General features: G+C 45.7%; 1 protein-coding gene across 3 annotated transcripts in view; it reads left to right on the top strand.

Annotated features, from left to right (window-relative positions):
• Positions 1–3,377: 3,377 nt before the first annotated feature.
• Positions 3,378–22,739, top strand: part of LOC147445101 (putative mitochondrial import receptor subunit TOM20) — an 80,030-nt gene continuing 60,668 nt past the window's right edge. Inside the window, exons 1-3 of one of the 3 annotated variants that reach the window (XM_086527579.1) lie at positions 3,378–3,582; positions 3,903–3,954; positions 4,182–4,351. In XM_086527579.1, the coding sequence (XP_086383705.1) occupies positions 3,475–3,582; positions 3,903–3,954; positions 4,182–4,351 (330 nt within the window). In that variant the 5' untranslated portion in view covers positions 3,378–3,474. Of the gene's footprint in view, positions 3,583–3,902; positions 3,982–4,181; positions 4,352–22,739 lie in introns of all 3 variants that reach the window. The other 2 variants (XM_086527580.1, XM_086527578.1) reach the window with 2 other exon arrangements.

Below are 22,739 nucleotides of genomic sequence, written 5' to 3'. Positions count from 1 at the left end.
ACGGAGGAGGCGGCATTGGGCAAGAAGAAGTAGAAGAAATGAAGCAAGGGAAAGCAAAAGAAGCAGGCCCACAACATTATGGTTTTCTTTGATGAGGTTACTTAAGATAAGATTCTTTCTGAGGCTCCAAAGTACAAACTTATTACCCCATCCATCCTCTCAAACCGACTAAGGATGAATGGGTCACTTCCTTGCAAAGTTATTAGGGACTTGATGGCCATAGGCACCATATTTAGGCTTGTAAATGCTCACCAGTGTTCAGTGAAAATCATTTTTTCAAACATACAAAATGTGTTTCCTTGAATTTGCCAAGAGATTTTAGCAAATTAGGTTATCTTTTTTGGGTTTTTGCACTATTTTTCTCTATTTTGAGGCGGAATTTTTCCTTTTCCTCTTGCTCTCAACCGACATTTTTGAAATTGAAAACGGCACGATTTTAAGTTGAGACACATTTTTCGGAATCGACAAGGAGAGTTGAACTCAAGACTTTTATTCAAGAGGGAAATGGCATAATCAATCTACCACACTTGAGTGATTGAAAAGCTAAAAAGAAGAGAATTTTAATGTCGTAGGAAACTATCCCAAGAGACCTAAAGACGAGGAGGGTTGAACTTGCACTGAATGGCCATAAACTGAGAGAGAGAGAGAGAGAGAGAGAGAGAGAGAGAGAGAGAGAGAGAGAGAGAGAGAGAGAAGTTGAAGAGAACCTGCCCTTGAAGTTTTGAACTACCTTAAGGTGCGCGCGCCAGCGCACGGTGCTAGAGAGAGAGAGAGAGAGAGAGAGAGAGAGAGAGAGAGAGAGAGAGAGAGAGAGGGAAAGAGCGCAAGTGATAGAGACTACGTCTTGCTGATAGCGACGGTGCAGAGCAGGCTGTGGATTAGGACATTGCTTGGAGTCTATCTCACAAGTAGCTGCATTTATTATAAGACGCTATAGCTACCAAGTTACCAGTGTCATTTAATCTAGTTTTCACCCTCTTCCCCCCTGCTGATTGCTCGCCCATATAAGTTGCCAACTTGCCTCCTCCCTCTCTCCCTCTCTCTCTACGTTTCTCTCTCACTGTAGAGTCCAAGTGGCCACCGGTCGACGTGGCATTAGCAACCACACTGTCATTGCTGTGTAGAGATGTGCGGTGGGAAGCTGCATATGCCCGGACGGCAGCGTCATACATCCGGCGGCGTGCCTCCCTTGCCTCACCGATTCGCTTCATTCGCAGCCGTGATGCGCAGTCATCATTGCAACCGGCCGGGCAAAGAGGAGAGTGTCCACATCGAAAATATGGCTCACTCCCTATCTGACTGGTCGTTTGTTTACTGCTTGCAATGAGGTAACTGGTGCACCACTATAATTGCAAGTGCTAGTAACGAGCATGAAAGCATGAAAGCGTGCTGAAATCCCATTGCTTTTGAAATTTGCTATGATCACGAATTGCCGATTTATACAGAACCTTCCGAATGCGTTTCGATCAACTGGAGATCGAGAGTGGGACGGAGAGTATAAAGAAGCCCCTCACGTCGAGCCTATAAAGCCTGCACTCCATCTCCATCTTCTCTACACTGAGTCTACAACTCCTCACGTCGAGCCTATAAAGCCTGCACTCCATCTCCATCTTCTCTACACTGAGTCTACAACTCCTGCCAGTACCCAGCAATCCTCTCCTTTCTTTCTTTCACTATTATTAGTGTAACAGCTCACGAGAGAGAAAGAAGAGAGGTAGAGAGCCGTCCCATCTCCTCTAGTATCGATTCCTCCTTCCCTTTTTCTGCAGGACCGCCCAAAAAATTTGAGCTACCCACCTCTCTTCTTTAGCCTAAAATACCCTGTAGACCTCCCCCAACCATTAACTACCCTTTTCTGCCTCCATTTTTCCAATTAGCATAGAGCGCAATTTCTCTAATGGGGAAAATGAGAGAAAAGAACAGAGATCATCTCCAAAGCTTGTCCCTTGTGCTTTCACTGATAGCGCTTTCCATCACCGTAGGTCATGTGCATGCAGCTCCCATATTCACCATTCCTGACCTTGCAACTGCCTCCTCTGTTGGAGGCCCCCCTCTCACCCTCTCCTTCAATTGCTGCCTTCCCTTAACCTCCACACCCATTAAGGATTTCTCCTTTGAGAAATACAAGCCCAAAAGGAAGCTTATCAGGAGGCCTGCCCATACAGTGAGTGAAGAGTACATTGCTTATCAGGACCTCCCATTCGAGAGTTCGTCGCCTGCAGCAATCGAGATCAAGAAATTGCACAGCTAATTGTGGGGCCGTGCAACTGGACACTGATAGTGCATCAATAGCTAGCGGCCTAGCTGTGAGGCTTGAGTGAGCCCTCGCGAGTCAAGATTTTGTAGGGTCAATCTCTTCCCGAGCCATCTCAAGCATGCACGTGTTCTATGTGGCACCACGCACATGTCCCTTGAATTTAGAGGGATCTCTCTCTCTCTCTCTCTCTCAGACACACACACACACACACACACACACACACACACACACACACACACACAAATGCCGAAGGGCCTGCTATGAAGATGAATAATTTGAGGTGAGCAAAATATTAGTGATCTAAGGTGCCACGACAATGTAGCCCGAGGAAGCCAGATACTCAAAGAGTTGAGTGTAGAAACAATTGGCAAGGCAAAAGCCATGTTTGAAGAGGATGACAAGGTAAGTGTGTTTCTGTATGGGAGTGGTGATGATGGTGCAGACCGGGGGTTGATCATGGTCGGTTGGAGGGCGGATGACCCTTGTGGTGGCGCAAGCAATAGAAACAAATGTCTAGAGGATCAAGACATTACTAGAGATATTATTGTCGAGGGGTGCACTATCGTCGTTGCCGAGCGCCTGGGTGTACCATAAAGAGAGCACGTGATAGAGATAGAGACAAAGATTAGCCAGAGAGAGTATGCCTATCAATAGAGGAAAAAAGGCAAGGACAAGAAGGAGAAGGATGGGGAAGGTGGTGGACTTGGGAAACGTAGGCCTTCTCCACCACCTTCCCCATCCTTCTCCTTCATGTCAAAAGAGTCTCCTTGTAGCCAGCCTACCCCTTTTTTATGGGAGCGTTCTACCACTACTCAGAGAAAGGGCTTTCTAGCTTTACACAATTCGAATTGGTCTAAAATCTAGAAAGAGGTCTCTAGAATGGACACAATTAAAAGTGTTTGTAAAACTCATGCTTGTGCAAAATTGCTAGTATCTTTATGTGTGTACTTATTAATGATTGTATATATATAAGCTACAACAAAATATTGAAATCACGTGAAAAGCTCCCTTGGTTTGTGTGCTGAAAATTAAGAGAGCTCCTTAATTTTTTTTTGTTGTAGCTTGCTCTTTTGCTCAGTTTAGAGATTGCTGGGAAAATCTTGCTCGGAGTTAGGGATCCCTCTTAATTGAAGAATACAAACGGGGTGACTTGGCAACGACACCACATTTGCCGCTATTACGCAGGAGGAACGTCAAAATTCAAATCGAGGCCGTTCATGGAGGACATGTCTTTGCCGGCGGAGGAATACCAGAGGCTTCTCTTCTTTGAGTCTGCTCGCGACAAGGCCGCCGAGACTTATCAACATGCTCCAGAAGACTCTGATGTGAGTGTAGCGTTGTACGGTCTTTCCGGTTTTCATCTGGTTGATTTTTGTTATTCTGCCGGCTCTATCTAATTCTGGAGAGTATCAATGCGCTACTTTCTCCGCTGGAGTTCAAGTTGATTGATGCTGATGCAATGTGGTTGTACAATTGGATGTTCACGATGGGTGTATTGTGTTTCTGTGGACACCATTGCCATATTGAGCTTATTTCTTGTACGTTTGTGACTGTTCATTGCATGCTGTTGGGTCCAAAAGCTTGCATGTCCCTTTTTTGTGTCTCTTAGAGTGTCATAGACTTACATGGAGTTGTTTTATCTTAGAACTTGACGAGATGGGGAGGAGCTTTGTTGGAGCTATCTCAGATTCAACAAGGCAAGCATTCTTTGGACCTGGTGAAAGGTTATTTTTAACCCTATTGGAAGTTTAGTCTTGATTGATGGAAATGTATGTGGTATTATTCTTTGTATGAATTTTCACTAACAAATGGTCATATGTATACATGCACATTAACCTTTTTTGCCAGCACTGCCACAAGCTTGTGCTTTAGGTGCAGTTGTTTAATGGGGTGAAAATTTAATACGGGCTGCTCTGCTGTGAAGATGCTGTTTCAAAGCTGGAAGAGGCTCGAAATATAAACCCATTGAAGTCTGACGCACTATGGTGTCTGGGAAATGCTTATACAACACATGGTTTTCTTATTCATGAAGGAAGCTTAGCCAAAGATTACTTTCAGAAAGCATCAGGTTGTTTCCTGCAAGCATTGGAACTGGTACTCAACATATCTATATTGTGTTAATGAATTCTTTCCTGCTTGTTGAAAGCGGAATGTATGGCAACTTTTTCAAAAAAACTTGAGGTTCATTATGAGAAAACACTCTCTCTTTCTTCTCCTCTTTTTTGTAAAGCCCATCGGCACCTGCGAATTGGCTGATTGAAAAGCGTTATCTTTTTGAATGTTTTTTTTCCCGAGAAAAAGATCCTTCCATTAGTTAATAAAACTGCCCATAAGGCTACAAACCACCTCTATTAGAGAGAGCTACATCAAAAGCATGGGGAGACTCTCCCAGTGAGTAAACAAAATATGTACAATGGGGGCTAAATCACAAAATGGGAGGAGGAAAAAGCCACACTGGTGGCCGATAGTGCCATCTAGGCACACCCTGAACCATGGTGAAGAAAGGCCCTAGGCACCAGAGTCGCAGGAAAGCCTCTCTGTGCTCCTGCATGCGGTCGGAACTGCCCTAGAGTCTCTCGAATTGAGCCCTGGGAGTGTGAATCAGCTCCAGCCAAAAGTTGCGAACAGTCTCTGCCGACAGGACAGGGTGAGCCTCGAAGGTGCGAAAGCAGCGGGCGGGCCCACTAAATGAACCAGAGTGTCAGGCCACAAACGATAACATAGTAACTCTCCTCGGCTGCCTGCAATTCCACAACCGCTCCAAAAACCTGAGAAGAACTCTCATAGATAAAGTGCTGCAGGAGGATGAGTCTCTCTCCGTGCTGCCAGTATGATGCCCCAGTCGAACTGTGTACTGGAAAAAGGGGATCCCAGGGTGATCGGCTGAAGAGAAGGGATCCCTCTAGAACCACTCTCCAGGATCCCACTGTACTGGTGCCAGAGAGCAGCTCTCCCAAGTCCAAAGCCGCCAGTGGTCTGTCTCAAGATCTGATGGGTCGGGATATATAACACAGGTCCTCCCACACATGCCCACAACTCGTATCCTTTGAAAACAACACTCTACAACCTGTGGAGCCTCTACTGAGACTTTGTGAAGGCGACCCTCGCCGTGAACCTTAAAGGACATGTGGGGTACGGACTCTGAGCAAGCTTGAACTTCACTGAGGACCTCCAATCGCGTGAAGGCCCCCATCCATATGGGAGCTGCTGCCTCTAGAGGGGTGAGCCACTCAGTTGGTAAACCCTCTGTAATATCTTGACACATGCCCTACACCCCCTCATGCCTCGTAGCTGGATGCTCTGAACATCCTCGGACAATCCTGAAAAATGAAGCTAGTCGCTGTGAGTGCGGGTTGGACCCCCTGCCATGGGATCCCAAGAAACATGAGACCTACTACCAGCCAGATGGCCTCTTTGAGTGCTAAACATGGGATTCCACAGAAGAGGTTGCCTCAAGCGCTATTCCGTGCAAGTGGGCTGATGCTGCTCCAAGCCACTCCTCAACTGCTCCCAAGACCTAAGTAGGCTCGTAGCAAACCGATCTTCCAACCTCCTGCTCAGACCAGCTCTGCACATCTCTGTAAAAATCCACTTGATGGAAGGGCTCCAAGGGCCGTCCGCATGGGGAACTCGAGCTCGAAGCTGGTGAAGCAACGACTCCTTCCAGGGCTCCTCCCCTGGAAGCAATCCTCTGACCATAAACTTCCCAAGGAGGGATCTGCTCTGCTATGCTGGTTCAATGATCCCCAGCCCCCTTGAGAACATGGTAAGGTGATGACTTGCCAGGCCACTTTGGCCCAGGCGAACTGGCTGTTGCGCCCTGACCATAGAAAGTTCCCGATCAAGCTCTCTAGCTGGCTGATAGAGGAGCTCGAGAAGATCCAGCAAGACGTGATGGACCACATAGTAGCCAAGAGCACCTGGTTGGCCACTACAAATCTACCTTCCAAAGAGAGTCGTGCCGTACTCCAGTGAAGCAGTTTCCTCCTAATGGATAGGAGGAGGGGAGCAGTCTGATGCTCAGGTGTGAGGATTCTAGGTACTAATCCTCTATTAAGTACTTAAACTCATGATTAAGACTTAAGAAACTGAATTGAACTCAAAGAAAGACTTAAGAAGACTCTGTGTTTGATTTATTGAATGTGTGATACAAGGGCTCCTTAGATAGGAGACGAAGAGACATAAATGAAAAGACACGTCTCTTGGTGAAGAAACACGACTTTAAACATAAAGACACATCCTTTCGGCGAAGAGCTGCAACCATTGGGCGAAGAGTCGCACCCGTAGAGCGAAGGGGTGTGACCAGTCGTCGAAGGAGTGTGGCTTTTGGCGAAGAGACACGTCCTTTGGGTGAAGGGGTGGGACCATCCAAGCGCAGGGGTCCTTCTTGGCATGGCACTTCGCGTATCTGCAACTAGGAGTAGATGTATTGCTGTTAACATAGTCACAATCGTGACATTCCCTCCCATTTAAAATGAGAGCCCGTGTCAAAGAAATGACTTCTGATGTTGATAGAACTCTGGAAACGCATTGAATCTTCGAAAATCTTCAGTCTTTGAGTTATCGGAAACCTTTGTCTTGAACCTTTGCTTCTTGCGAAACCTTTTTGCTTTGACTGCTAAATCCCATGTCATTGCATTGTTCAAAGACTTTTTAGAGGAATCTGGCATAATCAGGTTGACTGCAACAAGAGATTGATCTTCAAAATTCTTCATGCGACGTAAGATTTTTGGTTCAAAATCTTCCAATAATTTTGAAATATTTGGGGAAGAGGAAATCTTCTCAAGGTACTCTTCAGATGGGGTGACTTCAATTTTAGTAATCTCTGGAGAGGATTTTGGTTTTAGACTGTAATCATCTTCCAATAATGAATCTCAAAATTCTTCAGAATCATCTTCTGGAACTGTAACTTCATGACTTGTAATTGGCATATCATCATCCAGTAAAGAATCAAAGAAAGCATCAAGGTTGTTTCCGTACGTACGTACGGTATGGTTCCGTACCGTACGGTACGTCAGTACGGTATCCGTACGCACCGTACGATTCCGTACGTACCCCCCCCCCCCGCCCCAAAAAAAAAAAAAAAAAAAAAAAAAAAAAAAAAAAACCTCTGGAAAAAAAAAATCGCCAACAGTGCCTATTCCCCGTGGTCGGATTAGGTGGGCGAGGCCTTTAATAAGTCCACCTATCCTATACTGGTTATTATCACAACAGAGAATCAGAGAGTAGAACAGAGTCTCTGCACAGAGACCAAGGAAGGATTTGCCGCCACCGATAAGGTTCTTTCTCCCTCCCTCCCTCCCTCTCTTTGTGTTTGGAGTCTGCAAGGAGGCACTCTAGAGTCCTGACCTCGCGAAAGATTGTAAGTTTTGTATTCAACTTGGAAGTGTGCGTTAATTGTGTTGCAGAGTTATCTAGCGGTTACTTAACTTGTGGGGTGATTTTAAGTGTTTTTTGAAAGTTGTGGCTATGTTTAAGTATTGTGCAGTGTTTTTAAACTAGATAGGTTGTATATAAATTTGAAATTCTTTGTATTTTTAGCTTTTAAAAAATATACTACGAATTTTACGTACCTTATGGCCCAATCCATACGGTACAACGTACAGTACGTACCGAACACGTACCGAATACTACGTACCTTACAACCTTGGAAAGCATAGTCATCTTCAGACTCGGAATCTGCAACTATATCTTTATCTTTGTCTTCATCAATTGATTCGGGAGAAGTTAATGAATTAAAAAATTCATCAATAATAATATCTGCATCTGCATCGGAAATCATATTCTCTTCATAATCCACTGTATCATGCTGTTTGCAATTGACTAGTACACGTGAGGCTTGAATCACTCTTTCCGCATGAGAAAGCCCGTGTAAAGTCAATTCACGTCCATCTTTGAACAAATTGATAGTATGTCCTCGAAAGCTAATTGCTGGATCATATTGGAATAACCAATGCTGACCAAGAATCATGTCGTGTAAAGTCAATTCACGTCCATCTTTGAACAAATTGATAGTATGTCCTCGAAAGCTAATTGCTGGATCATATTGGAATAACCAATGCTGACCAAGAATCATGTCGTAATAAGATAAAGGCATGACTTCAAAATCCAGTTGATCTGCATAAGTTTGAATCTCAAACTGCAACTGTCGAACTGTCTGATCACAAGTCAAAATTGATCCATCTGCTAATTTCACATCATATAAGTGAGATGTCTTCTGAGTTGGTAAGCCAAGCTGTTGAACTATTTGAGTGATGACGAAATTATTCGAGCATCCGCTGTCCACCAAAATATTGATGGAGCGACCATTAAGTGTTCCAAGAAGGCTCAAAACTTGCTTTGAGAGAGGCTCCAAAACTGAAGAATTGCTCTGAGCATGCTTCATAAGAATACTCGTATCCTCTGAGACACGAATCGTATTGACCACAGATTTTCCTTTATCCTTAGCAAAATCTGGTTGTTCAGAATTCGATGATGTTTCCGCGTTGGAATTTCTTTTCAAATTAGACGGACTTGGTCTCTTTGGACATTGATACCATCTATGGTCACCACTGCAAATTGTACATAATCCTTCCTTCTTTGAAGTCGCAGATTCATTTGACGAAGAGCCTTGCTGAGTATTGGAATGCCGATCTTGAGAAAAATCACGTCCTTTACCACGATCAAGTGGAGGAACATGTGAAGAAGATCTGCTTTTAGATTGTCGATCTTGAGAATAGAACCTTGAAGTTGAATAAGGTTGCGTTGCTTGCTGTCTGAACTGAGACTGATGTTGCTGACTTTGGCTATAGTTGTCTCTGCGATCGCGCTGTGAAAAGCGAGCGCTATTTGAAGATCTGTTACCAGGGAGAAAATTCCGTGTAGGGCGCCGATTATCGCCAAGACGCTCCACATAGGCAATTGTAGCATCCAAAGTGGTAGGGTTGTATATGTGCACATCGTCCTTCAGGTTGGGTTCGAGTCCGTCGATAAAGCTGTGAAGTTTATCAGAGGGACTAAGGGTCTCTATCTCCAGAGTTAGTCTTTGGAACTCTGTGATGTACGCGTCCAAGGAACCTGTCTGGCTCAGGCGGCGAAGAGAGGACCGGGCATGAAAATCCGCATTGGTAGGTTCGAACGCCTTGCGAATAGCACGCCGGAATTTATCCCAAGAAGGTGTGTGTTTACCATCAGCAACCCGTCGTTGTCACCAAAGAAATGCTGTGTCCTTGAGCAGAGAACTAGCAAGTGCAACTTTTTTACTCTCGACCAAGTCTGTGTTCGATAAGTAAATCTCCATTTTGAACAGCCATTGGTCCAGCACGCGCTTGTCGCGGCGACTAGTGTATGGTTCCGGCAATTTAACATCAAGTTTCTTCTTCTGTGCAGCATTAAAAATTTTATAAAGTAATTGAAGTTCGCGATTGTCTACCTCTTCAGTTGGATCTGGTTCGTTTGGTTCGTCCACTGAAGCTTCGGAAGAAGGTGTTGAAGATGCTGCATTTGTAGTTCGAGAAACAGCAGGTCGACTTCGAGAAGTGTTTTCCGTGTGCATTTCATCCAAGCGAGTGTGAAGTGATGTGAGGCTTATGGAAAGTGTGGCCATCTGCTCCTTAATAAGAGTAAGGGCATCGTCAGATTGACCACCTCCGTCGTGAGAATTCGGCATGGTGATGCCTCAAAAGGAATTCTCGAACAGGTGTAAGTTTTGGGTCGGGAATAGGTTCTGGGAATTGGAGCTGGAGAATCCGGAATAATAATAACCTTTGGTTCGGGTGCTGCCAATTGTTCGGGTTCTGGAGTATCGGGAATAAGTATTACTTCCGGTTCTGAGTACGGAAATTTACCCGCAAAATTTCATCGGGAAAAATCTGCGTAGTGGTTCGCGTCGGCCATGTGTAGGAAATATCTTGCGCAGTAGGTGCACACAGAGTAGAGCAAGGGAGACGCAGCGTATTTTTATAAAGGTAAGTTTACGTGAAGAGGCTTTCACATGGAGTTTTTTTTTTTTTTTTTTTAATATGGGTGTTTTCACATGGGGTTAAAAATTTGGGTTAATTTGGGGGAGGCCGGTCAAGTGTGGCCGGCCACTTGAGGTTTCAATAAATTTGGGGCATCTTTGTAAAGGTCATGTTACCTAATTTTTGTTTTACGTAGAGAAATTTCAGCAGCGCAGCGCAGCCCAGCCCAGCCAGCGATTTGTGTGAAAACCCACTCGTAAGGTTATTCCAGCGCTGCACACAGCCCAGCGTTTCAATAATTTCAGCCCATCTCTGACATTTTCAGCAGCCAGCGATTTCAGCAAATTGAAGCTTTGTGCAAATGGATGCAACTCTTCACAAGGGAGTGTCTGTTCGAGGTGAAAAGGCACCAGGGAACAGGCTCTGAATTTAGCGTTCCAGCAACCAAGGGTGTATGTACGTGTGTCCCTTGTAGGCAAAGGGGCGCGATCATTGGGGAAAGGGTGGCCACATGCCGGCTTGGTGCCCTTTTGCATGAAGGGGTGCGATCACACACACGAAGGGGTACAATCTGGTGAAGAGGCACGTGAAGAGGCCTCCCGTAGGGACTTTCCAGACCGTCACCGGGTACACCACACACATCTGTGTTCTGTCCTGTATCCTTTATGTATATAATTGGAACAATATAAATTTAAGTTACCTCATACGCGTAGTAGAAGTACACCATCTTTCCTCTACGGCCATACAACACACGAGGTGAGTGTCGCGGGTAGGGTCAGCAACGGCGAGGCTAGGTAGACGCCAAGTCCAAAGGCCCGGGAAAAAAATTTGCTCTGATACCACTGTGAGGATTCTAGGTACTAATCCTCTATTAAGTACTTAAACTCATGATTAAGACTTAAAGAAACTGAACTAAACTCAAAGAAAGACTTAAGAAGACTCTGTGTTTGATTTATTGAATGTGTGATACAAGGGCTCCTTATATAGGAGACGAAGAGACATAAATGAAAAGACATGTCTCTTGGTGAAGAAACACGACTTTAGACGTAAAGACACATCCTTTCGGCGAAGAGCTGCAACCATTGGGCGAAGAGTCGCACCCGTAGAGCGAAGGGGTGTGACCAGTCGTCGAAGGAGTGTGGCTTTTGGCGAAGAGACACGTCCTTTGGGTGAAGGGGTGTGACCATCCAAGCGCAGGGGTCCTTCTTGGCATGGCACTTCGTGTATCTGCAACTAGGAGTAGATGTATTGCTGTTAACATAGTCACAATCGTGACATCAGGAGACAAGTCTAAGCCAATCTGACAACCAAGATAGCGTACTCGAGTCCTTGGGGGAATCCACCCGAAGCCTTCACCTGGCGACCAATCAATCGTAGGAGCGTTGCCAACACAGAAGGCCACTCTCTTCCTCCAGTTGATCCGTGCTCCTGATGCACAACAAAACACCTCAAGAGCCTGCTCACACCTATGCAGATTGGCCTCCTGGCCCTCCAAGTACATGGCTGAGTTGTTTGCAAACTCAGTGTCAAGTAGCTTGTCTCCCGTAATAGGGAGCTCTAAACCACGCAAACCAACCTGCTTTGAAGTCAAACATCTGCTCATCGCCTGAGCATAGAAAAGAAAGAGGAAGGAAGCTAGAGGGCAACCCTGGCTGACTGAACGCGTGAGCATGAAGCGTCCTCTCTTCCCCTTGCCAAGAGCACCTGATTGTGCGCACACTTGTAGAGAGCTGACACCTCTGATCCAAGCATCTGAGAACCCCATCTTGTGTGAAGTGCCCTCCAAATAGTCCCAGTCAACTCTATCGGTAGCCTTCTCAAAATCAAGGAGTATCACAAGATTCTCTCCTCGGAGACGTGCAAAGGCAGACGCCTCCCAAAAGGTGAAACTGTTGTCAAGGATACTATGCTCCTTGACAAAACCTGTCTGAGTCCCATGTATAATGCTCTCAAGTAGTGACTGAATCCTCAAACTGAGAGCGTTTGCTAGAATTTTGTAGGGTGAGTTGAGAATGGTGATGGGTCGCCACTGTTGAATCTCATCCAAGGAGCCTCCCTCCTTGGGAACAAGGAAGATCAAGCCCTCACTCATGCTGCTAGCCATCTCTCCAATGCGGAAGATGTAATGATAGGCGCGGCATAGATCTGAATTAAGCAAGTCCCAGTACTCTAAAAAGAAGTTGGGAGTCAAACTGTTAGGTGCAGCGGAATGATTGTTTGCGCTTTGCTCAAGATGAGTGCTCCGAACTGTGCTCAAGGTTCCTTTTCGTTCTTTTGGAAGGTAGAGCCTTCCGTTCTTAATGAGAGAATGCTATGATCACAAACAAAGTGAATGGACATTGTGCGTGCAAGTGTATGAGACTGAGAGATAGAGAGAGATGAGAGATACGACACCAGAGACGTTGTAAAACCCTCCTCCGAAGGCCCCACTCTCGTCGGCGAGAGTGGTCTACTTATTGATTGCACAATCTGGTACAAATGGTATGCATGAGATTGATGCAAGTCTAGGCTATGTCGGCGATGACGACGGTGATGACGACGATGACACTAGGGCTGAAATCTGCAATCTTTCTACTGTTGTCCAAAAACGCTATGGGCTGAAATCTGCAAATCTTCTATCTGCTGAATTCGGACTCTATGTCGATGACGATGTCGATGGCAACGATGCGATGACGACGCGCTGAAAATGGGGATCTTCTGCATCCAACTAGGGCTGAATCTGCTGTTGTGTGGACGGCTGAAAAACCTGCTGCAATTATGGCTGAAAACCAAAACGCTGGGGCTGCCTGCTGGCGTTAGTGAAAACGCTGAAATTCTGGTACTGCTGGCGATGGTCTGGAAAACGCTAGGGCTCAATTGATAGCAATTTAATATAGAAGTCAGTAGCAACTGCACGCATATCCTCATGCTCTGAAGCAACCGACCCTTCGGGTCTCCTGTAACAAACTTGGACACCCCAAGTCTAGATTCTGTTGCGACACAACGATTCACTTCAAAAACACTTAACAAATTTCAAGAGTCGACACGGCCCGACGTAGTTTCGTGCCTAGAGAGATTGGCCACAAAGAATGGCGTCCTTTTCGTTTCTTTTATATTAATTTGTGAGCAAAGTACAACTTTCCCTAGGTGCTCGCTCTCAGACTCTACGTCCGCCGTCCAATGCTTTGCAAAGTGAGCCCCCTTTGGTCACTTATAAAGATTGCAAGCGGTGCTAAAAGCAGAGCCTCAAACGCAGGTGATCTCAAAAGCAGAAGGCCCAAAAAGCAGTCAGCGTAGCTTGCAAAAATCCGTACAAGCCTGTAAGCGCTTTTTGCGGCCGAAATTGCAGAGATTCTGTACGGCAGCCACGTGAGCATCGTGAATCGCGGGCGTCCGTACAACAGCCACGTCAGCAGCGCTTGGGCATTATTTTAAGGCCTAGTTGTCCCTTTTGGCCCCTCGGCAGTTGTCCATAAGTTGACACAACTTATTATTGGTCATGCCATGTCATCAGTTTGTGACATCTTGGCACGAGGACGTAGCAACTGTTAACAATGTCACGAGGACGTGGCAATTGCTAACCTTAGTTGTTGGTTTCTTTCCAATGATTTTTGTTTTATTTTCGAGACTCTCTTTTTGAAGTTGCAAATGGTCGGACATTGTATGGCCAATTTGAACGGTAGTTTCACCTGCAGACAGGAAGTGGATCGACACTAGAATTCGTATCATAAAAGGATGTCTAGGCTCAGTCAAAGGTCATGTAGGTCCCCCGCCGCACTTAGCAAGTTGGTGGATACTAGGAAGTGAACTCAATAAAGGCATAAAGTCAAGGTGGGATCACCAATAGAAAGTATCTGACAGTTGGGCCACATTGCACTTTTGGATGCGGTCCCAATGAGGATAGATGATCATATGACCAGTGGGAGTGAGTTCCAGCAGGGGAATTGGTTTCGCGTAAGTTTTGGGGTTGTTATGTTGCCGAAATTTGGCCAAAACAGGTAGTATCTAGCTGGATACAGGTAAAGGATTCCTAGGACTCTACTTTGTAATTTACCCTCTCAAAGTATAAAGAAATACCGAAAGGGGCGCCAATTTTGGGGCCTACAGGTTGTCGGCATATGCTCGGAGCATTCTAGCTTCCGAGCCGTGTGTGTGCTTAAGTGTTAATTCCCGTTGCAGGTTTCCTTTGCAAAGTGCTCTGTGTGTATGTCTAAAGTAAAGAATTTCGGGTGAAAGCCAAAGCCTACCACCCCACGAGCCGGTTTCAAGGTTCCATTGCCGGGATATCAATCACTTTTTCCTCAAAGAGTGAGCCTCGGTTGTTTTAGGTAAAGACAGAGTACAGGAACGCGGGATTATACTATGGCTGACAAAAGAAAGGGCATTATAGAAGAGGGTTCCTCTTCAAAGGACAGGCAGGAAACTCCTATGGTCTTCGAGATTGGCAAGAGCTCACGGCCACGTCAGACTGTACCTCCTGTTGATGTGAATGTCCCTCTAGTAGTAGTACACGGCTTTATGACTGGGCAACTTGAGGATGATGCGTTCAGGACTTAGTTGCCGCGGTGAATGTCTTTTCGCAACTGGTGCAGAATCCAAGGTTTATGGAGTTCTTGCAAGCGGTACCAGTGCAACAACAAAATAGGCAACCTACACCGCGAACGAAGCTTGTTGAGGCTCAAGCCCAAGTACTTCATGCGACTCATCAGGATAGGGAACACTTGCATGTTGCGGAGTCAGGGGCTCCAAAACAGGTTGCTCCCGTCCTTGAACAGGTGGTTAGGACGCCTATTCCACAGGCTATGTCAATTCAGCCCGCCACCTTTCAGAGTCCGCATGCTGTCTTGAATGGACAGGAAACTGGTTACCAAGCAATGCACCTAGTTTTTCCACCACCCATGGTACATCCTGGGTATTTCGGGGGTGGATCTGTGTTCCAAAGTATGACTGGTTATGCACTTGGAAGTCAGCCGTACATGCTAGGAACAATGTTTAGGGGTATGCAAGGCATGATGCAAAACCCCATGTATGGTATCATCGGCATGCAACAAGGTTTTCAATGCAACCAGGGCCAGTTTGGGGTGCCACAGGGTCATTTTGGCATGGCTGGTTTTTCTGGACAGCAGCCAGATATCGCAGCTCTAACGCAAAATGTTAATGGCCAAGATGTGCCGATGATGCCTACTATAGTGCCCATGTTGCAGACTATTCCTTATGACAATTTGGGGGCATTGGAGAAGCCGAAAGCTTACAAAGAAGGTGGTGCAGTTGTAAAGTTTAGCACTTTCAGCGACTTCGAGGATAAAGCAAAGGCTCTCACTTTCCTCCAGCAGTTTGATACAGCTTATGCAGGAGGGAATTTTACAGAGGCCTCTAAGGTCAAGAAAGCTGCCACTTTCTTAAAGGACAATGCGCTTACATGGTGGATGACATTGTTAATGCAAGGACAGGCACCCGCCACTTGGGTTTACTTCAAGCAAATGTTTGCATCTGCTTGGCTGTCAAATGAATTGAAGCCGACGTCATGACAGATTGGCACCAACTTACTTCGGCTACATGCAAGAGCTTGCCGGAGTACAATCGGAGGTTTTGGAAAGCGTTACTCTGAGTGACCTCCTATAGATTTGTGTCATTGACAGAGCAGATAGAGAAGTACTATTGTGGGCTGCCTAAAGGGCTTCGCGATTACTGTACCAAGAACAGAGTGGCTACTCTCACTCAGCTTATAAAGTTGCTAACATTGGTCTTGCCTTGTTGAAAGGAGAAGACAGTGGGTTTCTGAGCAACAAGAAAGGAGGGCAGCAAAAGAAAAATTCAGTGAAGAAGCCCTTTATGAAAACGTTTCCTGAAGCGTCACCGGGGTCAGAAAAGGCCACCAAAGACAAGGATTCAGCCGGGACTTCTGGAGCGCAGGCAAAGAAAGAAAAAAGGAAGCCTTTTGTGCGTAAGACGCTCGAGGAAAAGAAGGTCCTAATGGCTGAAAATAAATACTTTATATGCGAGCAGCCTGGTCACTTTGCTACCAATTGTCCACAAAGGAAAAGACTAGCTGACTCAGATGATAAAGAGGACCAGAAAGGCAAGAAGTCTAAACCCACGACAGGTTTGGTGCCAGATACGGTGGGTGATAGGCCCAATACAGATGCCAGTGAGTTATGTAGGGCATGGGGTAAAGTTAGGGATCAGACGAGTCACGACACTCATCTTCTTTGATCCAGGTGTCAAAGCAAACTTTATCTCACTAGAGCTAGCTATGAAGCTGGGCATCATAGCTGAAGAAATGGGATACACAGCACAGGCAGGGTTGGCATCTCCTGGCCACTCAGAGTGTGTTACTCCCATTATTGGAAAGCTTCGTCTCCATATTCAGTCATATGTGGACAGAAGGATTTTATATCATGCCATTGGAAGGGTGCGATGTGCTACTTGGAATTCCGTGGATGTTTAGAGTACATGGCGCGCTGGATGCCTTCGGCAAGACGATCACCCTTCAACATATGGTCAAAACTCATGTATTGGATGTAAAGCTCAAAGGGGAGTCTGTCCCTATTGTATCTGCTTCCGCTATCACTTCTGTACTGTAATAAAGAATCATCTTTGTGTGTACTTGATTTTTGCACGTGATGTCTCAGATAATTGTCAGTCAAATTATTTGTGTTAGATAAAGAAAGGTCAACAATTTTGCAAGAGTTTAGTGCCTGTTTCTCTGATTCATTACCGTTGCAATTGCCGCCAGAGAGACCTAAGGACCATTGAATAGATTTGGTGCCAGGGTGTAGCCCACCAAATAGACCTCCCTGCAAGGTCAGTGCGGCGCAGCAGAAAGAGATTATGGGCCATGTTGAGGTTTTATTAGAGAAGGGACTGATTCAGCCTAGTTACCCTTTTGCTTCCCAGTGCTCCTATATAGACCTTAAGAGTGGCTACCATCAGATTCGTATAAGGCCAAAGGATGTGCACAAGATTGCGTTCAGAACGACAATTGGTCTTTATGAGTTTCTAGTGATGCCGTTTGGGCTAACAAATGCTCCTGCCACGTTCAACAGAATGATGGACCGGATTTTCCGCTCGCATCAACAGTTTGTTGGGACGTTCTTCGATGACATGATAGTCTATTCAAAGAATGAAGAGGAGCATAGGCGTCCACTTGACCATTGTGTTAGAAGAGATGCGCAGTCACAGGCTACTTGTCAATCCTAAGAAAAGTGAATTCTTCTTGGAAGAGACCCACTTTCTTGGCCACATAGTCTCAAAGGATGGTGTCAGAATGGATCCCACAAAGGTCGAAGCTATTAAGACATGGCCAGACTTGAAGACGCTGCACGATGTCAGAAGCTTCTTGGGATTGTGTTTCTATTATAGAAGGTTTATTAGGAACTTTGCAGAGATAGCATCACCTCTTCACGCTTTGCAAAAGAAAGAGGTCACTTTCAGATGGACCCAAAAAGAGATTTCAGCTTTTAGTCTCTTAAAGGAAAAGTTGACTTCAGAGCCAGTAATTGTTTTGCCTGATCTCACGAAGTCATTTGTGGTCCAGTGTGACACGTGTGGCAGTAGCATCGGAGTAGTGCTAATGCAAGATGGACGGGTAGTAGCTTATGAAAGCCGAATTTTGCAAGGCCAGAGAGGACTATGCAAGTCTATGAGAAAGAGCTCTTGGCCGTGATTCATGCGCTTTCTAGTTGGAAGCACTACCTCTTAGGTGCTGATTTTGTTGTCCAGAAAGACCATCAGACCTTGCGATACTTCTTGACATAGTCAAAGTTATCTAAAATGCATATGTGATGGACAAACATTCTTTCTATGTTACACTTCCAGATTATGCATGTGGAAGGCAAGAAGAATGTTGCGGCTGATGCGTTATCAAGTAAGCCACAAGTTTCAGCTGTGTCAATTCCTTATCATCATGAGTTAGATGACATGAAGGAAGAGTATGCTACTGATGAAGATTTTGCAAGGATCTTTGAACAGTTGCAAGACGGGCGACATCATGAGCACTACCTCCTCAAAGATGGTTTTATGATGATGCATGGCAGACTTTGTGTCACTAGGCCATTGCGACATAAGGTCATGGAAGAGAGTCATGTACCATTGTATGCAGGGCATCGTGGTATTGATGCGACAGTTAAAGTGGTAGAGACATTCTTCTATTGGCCTACCTTGAGGAGAGATGTGGATGCCTTTGTGCGAGCATGCGTGATTTGCCAAAAGGTCAAGTTTGACAGGCAAAAGGCACCAGGGCTGTTACAACCACTGCCGATTCCGGATAAGCTATGGGAAAGCATTGCTATGAACTTTATCTTTGATCTTCCAAGAACGCCAATAGGGAATGATGGTGTATGGACCATTATGTGCAGGTTCAGCAAGCAAACCCATTTTATCCCTGTCTGGAAGAAGATAAAATCTGATCAGATGGCACGCTTGTTCATGTACAATGTGTTTAAGTACCATGGCATGCCACAATCGATTGTCACTGATCGTGATCCTCGCATGACTAGTTTGTTCTGGAGAGGATCGTTTGAGAACATGGGCATTACGCTCAAGTTCTCGTCTTCGTTTCATCCACAAACTGATGGACAATTTTAGAAGAGGCGGCAAAAGGTTCCTCCCATTTTACACACAAAGGACAAGATCTTTGAGGCAGATCGATATGTTGAGAACATGGATGAAATGTATAAGAAAATAAAAGTTGCCTTGGAGAAGACTCAGGCAAAGCAGAAAAAGGCTGCTGATCGTCACCGTCATGAGTTGTTGTTATCACCTGGTGACTTGGTACTGTTAAGGTTCGAAAAGGCAAGGTTAAAGAAGATGAAAAGGAACGGTTGTTTCCTAAGCTCAGTATGCGTTACTATGGGCCTTTTCAAGTGTTTGACAAGATCAGCAATGTGGCTTACATGTTGAAATTGCCTGATGCGTAGAAGATTCATAATTTGTCCATGTGAGTCTTCTAAGACCCTTCGTGGGTGATGTGCCAGAAGATATGTCAGATTAGGATCAGCCAGAAGTTGAGGAACTCGATGAGATCCTGGTACCTGAGCAAGTTTTGGCACATAAGGACAAAAAAGTTAAAGGACAAGTTGCAAGACGCTACTTGGTGAAGTTTAAGAACTATCCACCTATGGATGCAAAGTGGATGGAAGAGCATGGACTGTTAGAGTCACCAAATGTATTGCAGCTTTACCTTGAAGCCTTTGGGCTACAATCTACTTATACCCCAATTCAACGTGTGCAAAGGAGGGGTAATGATATAGAGCTACCACATCAAATGTACATATCAATTTAGTGTAATAGATGGAAATGACAAAAGTTGGAAGGTCTCATTAAGTCATTGTATCTATGTGTTACGACCTTTCTTGCAGATACATGCGATGATAAAAGAGTGCTAACAACACAAGATCATCAATGGCGTGTGTTTATGCTGTGCAATCGAGGACGTTTGCGATTTCAAGAGAGGGGTATGTCACAAGGACGTGGCAACTGTTAACTATCTCACGAGGACGTGGCAATTGCTAACCTTAGTTGTTGGTTTCTTTCCAATGATTTTTGTTTTATTTTTGAGACCCTCTTTTTGAAGTTGCAAATGGTCGGACATTGTATGGCCAATGTGAAAGGTAGTTTCACTCGCAGACGGGAAGTGGGTAGGCACTAGAATTCATATAGTAAAAGGATGTCTAGGCTCAATCCAAGGTCATGTAGGTCCCCCCGTCGCACTTAGCAAGTTGGCGGATACTAGGAAGTGAACTCAATAAAGGCATAAAGTCAAGGTGGGATCACCAACAAAAATATCTGACAATTGGGCCACATTGCACTTTTGGATGCGGTCCCAATGAGAATAGATGGTCAGATGACCAGTGGGAGCCCAACGGAAGCATCTCCTAAAAATTAGGGAACTGCTATTTTGGGCCGTGAAATGTGTTTGCGTCATTACCTCTGGAATGATAAGGGGAACATTCTACAACTCTACTGCGAAGTTAACTGGGCAACCGGTCGGGAGATTTTTAGGCGGCAACCCCGAAACGAGAAAATGCTTGTAAATGTGCCAAGTGGCACTTTTCTGTGTACTTGCCTCGTACAGAAAAATGGGCACTGATTTTTAAGCTGGGAGAAGTCTCATTTTGCAATTTGTCACAGGTTAAGAGCTATGGAGTGCTTTCTTTCCACTCTATGTACAGTGTGGTGCTAGGAGTGATGCCCTGCACACTACACACTGCTCTCTCGCCCCTACGTGCAGTTATGTGATGCCCCACAAGAGGGCTCTTCATTTGACTGATGTAGAGCTGTGTGGTTTCATGCTTTTGTGCTGAGGCAAGAGCCTCCTTGAGCAGGAATAGGAGTATCTAACTGCTACTCCAAAAGCAGGCACCGGTGAGGGTCATAACCTCACCAAACAGGTGCGTTTTCAGCGTTGTGTATGTGCTGTAATTTGACTGTTTTTCAGCCATACGTACGCCAAAACCATTGGGAACAGTGCCCCACTGGCAGAGGACAGTTCTGAGACTGTTTAGGGCTGAAAACATGGCAAAAACCAGTAAATACAGCGTGCTGAATTTACTGTTTTTGGGCAGGAATCAGAGGGTTTATATCAGTGGAACTGAGTCCCAGCAAGGGAATTGGTTTTGTGCAAGTTTTGGGGCTGTTATGTTGCCAAAATTTGGCCAAAACAGGTGGTATGTAGCTGGATAAAAGTAAAGGATTCCCAGGACTCTACTTTGTAATTTACCCTCTCAAAGTATAAAGAAATACCGAAAGGGGCGCCAATTTTGGGGCCTACAGGTTGTCGGCGTCTGCTCGGAGCATTCTAGCTTCTGAGCTGTGTGTGTGTGCTTAAGTGTTAATTCCCGTTGCAGGTTCCCTTTGCAAAGTGCTCTGTGTGTGTGTCTAAAGTAAAGAATTTCGGGTGAAAGTCAAAGCCTACCGCCCCACGAGCTGGTTTCACATCTCCTCAATCGGCTGACATTGGTGTGCGCATGGCGGCACCCTTTAGTCTCGAAGAACTCCCGAGTGACTGTGTCACCCACCTGGGTCCATTGAGATGCTTGTCGATGGATGGCAAACTCATGACGCCGCTCTTCAATGCTAGTCAGCCCCTGTCGAGCCTGCTGCATCTGCTCTTCCAACCAAGGACTGTCTGGGTGGTGCTCCTGCATGCTCTGCAAGGAAACAATGCCTTGTCGAAGACGCTTCTCCTCCTCCCTGGCTGTAGCTAAGTGAGCTACAGATTTTTGGAGGAAGAAGCGACTAAGCTCAGTAAGTCCAGAGGCCACTCTACTAGTAGGGGTGTCCTGCGTGTCCAAACTCTTTGTCCAAAGAGCCATCACCCGCTCTCTAAGCTCTGGATCCAGCAAGACCCTCTCAAGGATGCGCAACAGCGTACTCCCCCTCCTCTGTCGGTCTGTCATAGTGAGAATCACTGGTGCATGGTTGGAAAAAGTAGTCCCTGCCAGAATGCAAACATACCAACGCGTCACAGATGTGGTCACTGAAGTAGAAGCAATCTATCCGAGATAGATTCACTCCTCCCACTATGCGATCAGAGCGAGAGAAAGACAAGTTGTCTGGGGGCGCACAAAGCTTGTATGCTGCCAAATATCAGAAACCCTCAAGGTCATACATAGATGCTCCCAAGCTGCCAACTCAGCCCCGTGCTCAGTAGCATGGCTACCTCCAACCTTGTCTGAGGGGTCCTTTAACATGTTGAAGTCTCCTCCAACGCTTTACTACTTTGCATGCGACAAAGACTCTACAACATGTGACCAAAACTTTGCTCATGCATTTGCCCAATGGGCGCATATATGTTCAGGAAGCCCATGAGGCAACCCTCGACCTGTATAGTAATCCACTGACCCCTGCCTGGCACAATAATACCTCTGCCCACAATGGCCTGCTGCCGTGAGTCCGCAATAGTCATACATACCCCTCCCTGGATACCTTCAGGCCCAAATGCAGCTGACCAAAATGTTTCATAATAACCACACAAAATCTGACCACATCGTTTAATGTGGCTTTCACAAAGATGATGCTCCTGAGCATAAGATTATCAATCTCACCACCCACAAGGCATCACTGAAGCTCCTGACGTAAGCGATCCCGTTGACGTTGAAACTGTGGTCCACCTAATCCATGCACATTCCATGAGACAATCCTCATGGAGTCAGTGAGAGAAAACCGATGCTGCAACCGTAGCCAACCTCTCTATCTTCGAGGCTTGGATGGCGAGTTATCCACATCCGAGCGACCTCGAGATAGTCGTGACTGTAGAGTCTGTCCAACCTAGGCCTAGGAAGAGCGTGCCGTCTGTCGGGCTACCTCTTCTGTCGATGAGTCCTCATGTACATATACTTAGCATGGTGGACTCTGCGTGTCAGCATAAAAGTGTACCACAATGTCTACATCTTGATTTGTTCGGAGGTGTCACCAAGAACTTGGCCAACGGCCACAGAGTCTGTACCAAATCTGTCACCCCCAAGTCTCCCGTGTGATGAGAGAACTCAAGAGCTTGAGCCTGAAGCCAGTTCATCACAGAGTCCAAAGTCCACTCAGTCTGGTCCCTACCACATAGATGG

Source organism: Adiantum capillus-veneris, chromosome 13 (assembly GCF_014529385.1).
Source record: "Adiantum capillus-veneris isolate H3 chromosome 13, ASM1452938v2, whole genome shotgun sequence".
NCBI classification, from domain to species: Eukaryota; Viridiplantae; Streptophyta; class Polypodiopsida; order Polypodiales; family Pteridaceae; genus Adiantum; species Adiantum capillus-veneris.
Note: the sequence above shows the minus strand (reverse complement) of the source record. Positions and strands in the feature narration are given on the sequence as shown.